A 9,464-nucleotide genomic window follows, 5' to 3' on the forward strand; every position below is an offset into this window, starting at 1 on the left:
ATAGTTCTGTAGTGGCAGTGTCTGTTGGTTTCAGTTATTCATTAGTGCACACCGTTGAAAAACGTTTCGCAACGGAAAACGAAAACAGGCGTTTTTCATTGGCCAGGTAGTCTATTTCGTCCTGTTTGCTTCCCAGTGAATAGGATCAATGTCTGTGCATAATTGACGTGCTGTTTGTCTCAGGTGAGGGGTACTGAGCTGCGGAAAGTGCGCTCCAACTCACGCGTCTACCAGCGCTACTACCTGCTGGAGTCAAGTCTGCAGGCCCTGCGATGGGAGCCCTCCAAGAAGGAGTCAGATAAGGCCCGCATCGCCGTCTCCTCCATCAGAGAGGTAGGTACACACCCAGGAGGAGAACAAAGTGGAGACAGGGATGCTATGAATCATAATAGAGTTAACTCCTGATAAATGCAATGGCTGGGGAATGCCATGAGTGAGTTTATGCACTGAACCAGAACTACTTTAATTGGATGATCTGCAATACATTTAAATGGAGTTTGCTCTCGTCAGGAGTTGACTATTCTTCAGCACTGTCTTGGAGCCAAATAGAACAATCAGTCAGTGAATGAACTCGGTGAAGCAATAGGAACAATTGACTCCTTGTATACTGTTCCTATTGTTTCACCGAGTTCCTTCACTGACTTTTGATTGGATCCTTCTTTGTGTCATTCCAGGTCCGCACCGGCCGCAACACAGAGACATTTAGGACCAACGGCATCTATGACCAGATCTCTGAGGACTGTGCCTTCTCGATCATCTACGGAGAGACCTATGAAGCTCTGGACCTGGTAGCTAACTCTGCAGAGGTGGCCAACGTTTGGGTAACTGGCCTGAGGTAGGATGTCGTCAATGTCTTGCTGGGTTGCCAGATCTTGATGTAGAATACATGTCGACAAAGTATTTCCGGGTTGCCAGATCTGGTTGTGCTGTAGTTTAGCCAACTCTCCATGGCCCAGTGATGTCATACCGTAACAATCTGAAGATCCACTGGCACCGAAATGGAAGTCCCAGTGAGACAAAGAAGTGAATGAAAACAATTGGAAGAGTTGGCTCATTTCCCATATTATTTCCTACCCTAGTATCTTTAAATTATGACGACATCTCCTTGTAATCCTTCTCTGTCTCATCCTAGGTATCTGATTCTGTATGGGAAGCATGCCATGGATATGATAGCCAGCAGTGAGGACAGCCTTCGTCTCATCTGGCTAGCAGAGATGTTCTCCTCTAAGGTTGTTTCAAATGGACTCGGTGGAAGAGAGGAGGAGGGGATCAGTTTGCGGTCGGCGGTAGGACTGATCAAGAGTGTTAACCCTGGAGTGAGGAGTGGGAAAGTAGAACGCAGGTTTAAGGAGCTCCATCGAATCAAAGAGAGGACGAGGGGGGCTCGGACAACTGGAGTTGGAACTGATGTTGGGGCTGTGGCTCTACCTGAAGCAATGGTTGGGACTTCAGTTGTAGCTGGAGCTGGGACTGGTTCTGGGGATGGAATTGAGGTGGTCGGTATAGGAGATGGGGCTGGGACTAGAACTGAGGTGGTCGGTATAGGAGATGTGACTGGGACTAGAACTGAGGTGGTAGGTAAAGGAGATGTGACTGGGACTAGAACTGAGGTGATCGGTATAGGAGATGTGACTGGGACTAGAACTGAGGTGGTGGCTAAAGGTAACACAGACAACAGAAGAGGAGAAATAGAGGACAGGGTCACCAAGGAGGAGTTCATTGAGGTATTTCACGAACTTTGCACCCGACCGGAGATCTACTTCCTCCTTGTGCAGTTCTCTAGCAACAAGGAGTTCTTGGATACCAAGGATCTGATGAAGTTCCTGGAGGCTGAGCAGGGCGTGGCTCAGGTAAGGATTGGGAAGAGGAATATTATACCAGAAGAACTGTTCTTGTGTTTTCTCTCTCCCTGTTTCTCCTCTCTTTTCCTTCTATTTTGACCTTCTTAGCTCTGTCTATCTGATAAGAAATAAAGTGTCCCTGCAATTAGGGCTGTGGCGGTCAATTTTGTCAGCCGGTGATTGTCATGCAAATAACTGCCGATCTCACGGTAATTGACCAACAATTAACCAGAACACGTTTAGCATCTCCTGGCTTCAACGCACAGCCTACAAGCAAGCCACTGATGCAGACCTTTGGAACATCTACATTTTAAAAAGTCAAATCCATGTAATATAGCCTAAACCTTCACAATGAATTAATTATTTATTTTAGACAGGTCTAAAGAAACATGATATGAAGAAAATGAAGCCCATTTCAGAATAACAGAATCGCATATTCTGAGGCTATGCCATATGGCTGTGGGCTACACTAGTTCATTTAGCAGACAAGATTTGCTTAGAATTCTGTGGCATTATTTTATAGTATGAATAATACAATTGAACATACAGTAGCTGAATAAAATAGAAAGGATTTTTTCTGAGGGAGTTCGCACTATTCTGTGTTCAGCAGTTAACAAAGACACATGTCCTCCCATATGCCGTTAACAAAGACACATGTCCTCCCATATGCCGTTAACAAAGACACATGTCCTCCCATATGCTTAATTTAGAGTTATTTATGCGCACTGTGCCTATTCAATATTTATCATTGTTGGGTCTGTATGTTTTTGGACAATCATTTCGTCCTCCAGTTTAGATGGACGTCATACTATATTTGTGTCTTCCCTTCTCTCCGGCCTGTTTTATGGACAATCATTTCGTCCTCCAGTTTAGATGGACGTCATACTATATTTGTGTCTTCCCTTCTCTCTGGCCTGTTTTATGGACAATCATTTCGTCCTCCAGTTTAGATGGACGTCATACTATATTTGTGTCTTCCCTTCTCTCCGGCCTGTTTTATGGACAATCATTTCGTCCTCCAGTTTAGATGGGCGTCATACTATATTTGTGTCTTCCCTTCTCTCCGGCCTGTTTTATGGACAATCATTTCGTCCTCCAGTTTAGATGGACGTCATACTATATTTGTGTCTTCCCTTCTCTCCGGCCTGTTTTATGGACAATCATTTCGTCCTCCAGTTTAGATGGACATCATACTATATTTGTGTCTTCCCTTCTCTCCGGCCTGTTTTATGGACAACAGCGTTTTTATTGATTGTCAGTGTCAGCAGAGTTGACTAGCCTTAAATTTGACATATTACAAAAGATTCTGCTAATGTCTCCAGTCATATAAAGTGCAGTATAGTTGCTTGAAATATATTTACAAAAGGCCACATTTTTCCTATGCAAATAAAGAAGAAACGTATCTGTTATAGCCTGGGCCTACTAGCAGCACGAGAAAGCTAGGATCCTCTTTTAAATAGTGGCCAGTCCAAACTGTTTTCACACATGATTGTGTAATGACTGAGTTTATAAGAACAAATCTTTTACTAGGCTCTGTAGGCTACGTGCTCTCTAAGCGTGTTCCATGGTGCTAGGCCTAGGCTACATTTGGAGTTAGCCACTTTAGTTGTGATACAAACCTTATCAAAACATATAGACCTATGGGCTAGGTTACGTGATGTGTGTGACTACGATATGAAAAAGTCTGGGGAAAAAAGAATGCGCTGCTTCTTGCCTTACTGCACATGCTGGGCATCATTCAGTGATAATACATCATTCACAAATTATAATATTGTCAGCCATCAGACTATTCTTAATTTAATCTTGTCTTTACATATATTACATAATATATGTGTGAAATTAGTTTTGATTTAGAAAAAATACGTATAATTTTTGCACTTAAATAGATAATGGAGGACGCTTTTCCCGTTGTTCATTTTCATGCCAGCTAGGTAGGCTATACTCATGTTGTAAAGCGAAGCAATGTTCTTAATATTAGTAAAGTTGAGAAATAAATATAGTAGTTCTAGATTATAGAAATCTGATGGGATCCTCCTCTTTTTAATAGAGGCCATCAAAACTCTACAATTGCATAGCCCGTAGAAATGTTGCGCAATTAGTAATTAGTAATTAGAGGAACAATAGAGCTCTGAATACCAGGCCATTAGAGACTGGCAATTAGCAAGTTTGGTATGCTTCTAATAACCATCAGCAGCATCAGAGCACAGTTTTGGAGATGCCTAGTTACCGTGACTAAACGGTCATGTAGAATTTGACTGCAGTCATGACTCGTGACCACCGGTATGGCGGTAAAATGGACAGTTGTTGTGTCAGGTTTTACCGAATAGAACTACAGTACTAGTCAAAAGTTGGAGCCGAGCGGTCGCATCTGCACTCGGTCCGCAGGTAGTATTACATTTCATTATAGTACAACGGTTTGATTTGTCTAATCTTAGCAATTTCTTCTTAGCTAGCTACATAGCCGTCTTTGTATCATAGATAATTGCGTAATTATCGTATTTCGTCGTCCTAACGCAGTCTACGCTGCTATCTGCCCTGCAGCTAGCCAGCTAGCTAACGTCCACCGTCTACCGATTAGCAGCACAACTATTACACTCAACTGAACGACTTGATTAGTGTAGTGTTAGCTAGCTACATAGTTGTCTTTGCTGTCTTCGTATCCAAGATAATTGTGTAGTTTAGAGTGTGTAGTTTTAGAGTGATTATCTTAATTTACCGAGGTTAGCTAGCCAGCTATTTGTCGTCCTTAACGTAGGAGACACTGCTAGCTAGCCAACAGATAGCCAACGTCTACCGAACAGAACTTCCGCACTCAACAATCCGGTCGCATTTCGTTTCCCTCCACAGGTAGTGTCACATTTTTCATTTCATTTCATTACAGTACGACGGCTTGATTTGTTTGATCGTAGCTAGCTACATAGCTAGCTACATAGCCGTCTTTGTATCAAAGATAATTGTGTAGTCTAGAGCGATTTCCTAGGTTAGCTAGCCAGCTATTGTCGTTCTTTTAACGCAACGTAACGTAATCAACACTGCTAGCTAGCCAGCTAGCCCCGAATAGCAGCACAGTAGAAACTATTACACTCAACGGAACGACTTGATTAGTGTAGTGTCAACAACGCAGCCACTGCCAGCTAGCCTACATAGTCAACAACGCAGCCTCTGCCAGCTAGCCTACTTCAGCAGTACTGTATCATTTTAATCATTTTAGTCAATAAGATTCTTGCTACGTAAGCTTAACTTTCTGAACACTCGAGACGTGTAGTCCACTTGTCATTCCAATCTCCTTTGCATTAGCGTAGCCTCTTGTGTAGCCTGTCAACTATGTGTCTGTCTATCCCTGTTCTCTCCTCTCTGCACAGACCATACAAACGCTCCACACCGCGTGGCCGCGGCCACCCTAATCTGGTGGTCCCAGCGCGCACGACCCACGTGGAGTTCCAGGTCTCCGGTAGCCTCTGGAACTGCCGATCTGCGGCCAACAAGGCAGAGTTCATCTCAGCCTATGCCTCCCTCCAGTCCCTCGACTTCTTGGCACTGACGGAAACATGGATCACCACAGACAACACTGCTACTCCTACTGCTCTCTCTTCGTCTGCCCACGTGTTCTCGCACACCCCGAGAGCTTCTGGTCAGCGGGGTGGTGGCACCGGGATCCTCATCTCTCCCAAGTGGTCATTCTCTTTTTCTCCGCTTACCCATCTGTCTATCGCCTCCTTTGAATTCCATGCTGTCACAGTTACCAGCCCTTTCAAGCTTAACATCCTTATCATTTATCGCCCTCCAGGTTCCCTCGGAGAGTTCATCAATGAGCTTGATGCCTTGATAAGCTCCTTTCCTGAGGACGGCTCACCTCTCACAGTTCTGGGCGACTTTAACCTCCCCACGTCTACCTTTGACTCATTCCTCTCTGCCTCCTTCTTTCCACTCCTCTCCTCTTTCGACCTCACCCTCTCACCTTCTCCCCTACTCACAAGGCAGGAAATACGCTCGACCTCATCTTTACTAGATGCTGTTCTTCCACTAACCTCATTGCAACTCCCCTCCAAGTCTCCGACCACTACCTTGTATCCTTTTCCCTCTCGCTCTCATCCAACACTTCCCACACTGCCCCTCGGATGGTATCGCGCCGTCCCAACCTTCGCTCTCTCTCCCCCGCTACTCTCTCCTCTTCCATCCTATCATCTCTTCCCTCTGCTCAAACCTTCTCCAACCTATCTCCTGATTCTGCCTCCTCAACCCTCCTCTCCTCCCTTTCTGCATCCTTTGACTCTTTATGTCCCCTATCCTCCAGGCCGGCTCGGTCCTCCCCTCCCGCTCCGTGGCTCGACGACTCATTGCGAGCTCACAGAACAGGGCTCCGGGCAGCCGAGCGGAAATGGAGGAAAACTCGCCTCCCTGCGGACCTGGCATCCTTTCACTCCCTCCTCTCTACATTTTCCTTTTCTCTCTCTGCTGCTAAAGCCACTTTCTACCACTCTAAATTCCAAGCATCTGCCTCTAACCCTAGGAAGCTCTTTGCCACCTTCTCCTCCCTCCTGAATCCTCCTCCCCCCCTCCTCCCTCTCTGCAGATGACTTCGTCAACCATTTTGAAAAGAAGGTTGACGACATCCGATCCTCGTTTGCTAAGTCAAACGACACCGCTGGTTCTGCTCACACTGCCCTACCCTGTGCTCTGACCTCTTTCTCCCCTCTCTCTCCAGATGAAATCTCGCGTCTTGTGACGGCCGGCCGCCCAACAACCTGCCCGCTTGACCCTATCCCCTCCTCTCCAGACCATTTCCGGAGACCTTCTCCCTTACCTCACCTCGCTCATCAACTCATCCCTGACCGCTGGCTACGTCCCTTCCGTCTTCAAGAGAGCGAGAGTTGCACCCCTTCTGAAAAAACCTACACTCGATCCCTCCGATGTCAACAACTACAGACCAGTATCCCTTCTTTCTTTTCTCTCCAAAACTCTTGAACGTGCCGTCCTTGGCCAGCTCTCCCGCTATCTCTCTCCGCTATCTCTCTCAGAATGACCTTCTTGATCCAAATCAGTCAGGTTTCAAGACTAGTCATTCAACTGAGACTGCTCTTCTCTGTATCACGGAGGCGCTCCGCACTGCTAAAGCTAACTCTCTCTCCTCTGCTCTCATCCTTCTAGACCTATCGGCTGCCTTCGATACTGTGAACCATCAGATCCTCCTCTCCACCCTCTCCGAGTTGGGCATCTCCGGCGCGGCCCACGCTTGGATTGCGTCCTACCTGACAGGTCGCTCCTACCAGGTGGCGTGGCGAGAATCCGTCTCCACACCACGTGCTCTCACCACTGGTGTCCCCCAGGGCTCTGTTCTAGGCCCTCTCCTATTCTCGCTATACACCAAGTCACTTGGCTCTGTCATAACCTCACATGGTCTCTCCTATCATTGCTATGCAGACGACACACAATTAATCTTCTCCTTTCCCCCTTCTGATGACCAGGTGGCGAATCGCATCTCTGCATGTCTGGCAGACATATCAGTGTGGATGACGGATCACCACCTCAAGCTGAACCTCGGCAAGACGGAGCTGCTCTTCCTCCCGGGGAAGGACTGCCCGTTCCATGATCTCGCCATCACGGTTGACAACTCCATCGTGTCCTCCTGCCAGAGCACTAAGAACCTTGGCGTGATCCTGGACAACACCCTGTCGTTCTCAACTAACATCAAGGCGGTGGCCCGTTCCTGTAGGTTCATGCTCTACAACATCCGCAGAGTACGACCCTGCCTCACACAGGAAGCGGCGCAGGTCCTAATCCAGGCACTTGTCATCTCCCGTCTGGATTACTGCAACTCGCTGTTGGCTGGGCTCCCTGCCTGTGCCATTAAACCCCTACAACTCATCCAGAACGCCGCAGCCCGTCTGGTGTTCAACCTTCCCAAGTTCTCTCACGTCACCCCGCTCCTCCGCTCTCTCCACTGGCTTCCAGTTGAAGCTCGCATCCGCTACAAGACCATGGTGCTTGCCTACGGAGCTGTGAGGGGAACGGCACCTCAGTACCTCCAGGCTCTGATCAGGCCCTACACCCAAACAAGGGCACTGCGTTCATCCACCTCTGGCCTGCTCGCCTCCCTACCACTGAGGAAGTACAGTTCCCGCTCAGCCCAGTCAAAACTGTTCGCTGCTCTGGCCCCCCAATGGTGGAACAAACTCCCTCACGACGCCAGGACAGCGGAGTCAATCACCACCTTCCGGAGACACCTGAAACCCCACCTCTTTAAGGAATACCTAGGATAGGATAAAGTAATCCCTCTCACCCCCCCTTAAAAGATTTAGATGCACTACTGTTCCACTGGATGTCATAAGGTGAATGCACCAATTTGTAAGTCGCTCTGGATAAGAGCGTCTGCTAAATGACTTAAATGTAAATGTAAATGTAAATGAAACCTACTCATTCAAGGGTTTTTCTTTATTTTTACTATTTTCTACATTGTAGAATAATAGTGAGGACATCAAAACTATGAAATAACACATATGGAATCATGTAAGAACCAAAAAAGTGTTAAACAAATCAAAGCATATTTGAGATTCTTCAAAGTAGCCACCATTTCCCTTGAAGACAACTTTGCAGACTCTTGGAATTCTCTCAAGCAGCTTCACCTGGAATGCTTTTCCAATAGTCTTGAAGGAGTTCCCACATATGCTGAGCACTTGTTGACTGCTTTTCCTTCACTCTGCGGTCCAACTCATCCCAAACTATCTCAATTGGGTTGAAGTTGGGGGATTGTGGAGACCAGGTCATCTGATGCAGCACTCCATCACTCTCCTTCTTGGTCAAATAGCCCTTACACAGCCTGGTGGTGTGTTGGGTCATTGTCCTGTTGAAAAACAAATGATAGTCCCACTAAGCGCAAACCAGATGGGATGGCGAATCGCTGCAGAATGCTGTGGTAGCCATGCTGGTTAAGTGTGCCTTGAATTATAAATGAATGTCACCAGCAAAGCACCATCACACCTCCTCCCCCATGCTTCACGGTGGGAACCACACATGCAGAGATCATCTGTTCTGTCTCACAAAGACACAGTGGTTGGAACCAAAAATCTCAAATTTGGATTGCAAGTTCTTGAAATGTTCTGTATTGATTGACCTTCATGTCTTAAAGTAATGATGGACTGCCATTTCTCTTTGCTTATTTGAGCTGTTCTTGCCATAATATGGACTTGGTCTTTTACCAAATAGAGCTATCTTCTGTATACAGCACAGATTCCCCCCTCCCCTAGAGGGGGAAATCACCCCTACCATGTCACAACACAACTGATTGGCTCAAATCCATTAACCAAAGACATTCCACAAATTAACAAGGCACAACTGTTAATTGAAATGCATTCCAGGTTACTACCTAATGAATCTGGTTGAGAGAATGCCAAGAGTGTGGAAAGCTGTCATCAAGTCAAAGGGTGGCTACTTTGAAGAATCTCAAATATAAAATACATTTTGATTTGTTTAACTAATTTTTGGTTACTACATGATTCCATGTGTTATTTCATAGTTTTGATGTCTTCACTATTATGCTACAATGTAGAAAATAGTAAAAAAATAACGAAATCAATCATGTAATTAGTAGGTGTGTCCAAACTTTTGACTGGTACTGTATGTCAC

The 9,464-nt window shown here is 46.2% G+C and overlaps 1 protein-coding gene across 1 annotated transcript in view; it reads left to right on the forward strand.

Annotated features, from left to right (window-relative positions):
• LOC115128674 (inactive phospholipase C-like protein 2) overlaps positions 1-9,464 on the forward strand; it is a 53,671-nt gene that overhangs the window by 17,733 nt on the left and 26,474 nt on the right. The window contains exons 3-5 of the mRNA XM_029658747.2: positions 184-333; positions 675-835; positions 1,133-1,850. Of these exons, the coding sequence (XP_029514607.2) occupies positions 184-333; positions 675-835; positions 1,133-1,850 (1,029 nt within the window). The remainder of the gene's footprint in view (positions 1-183; positions 334-674; positions 836-1,132; positions 1,851-9,464) is intronic.

The sequence above is a fragment of the Oncorhynchus nerka genome, linkage group LG4 (genome assembly GCF_034236695.1).
Source record: "Oncorhynchus nerka isolate Pitt River linkage group LG4, Oner_Uvic_2.0, whole genome shotgun sequence".
Lineage (NCBI taxonomy): Eukaryota > Metazoa > Chordata > Actinopteri > Salmoniformes > Salmonidae > Oncorhynchus > Oncorhynchus nerka.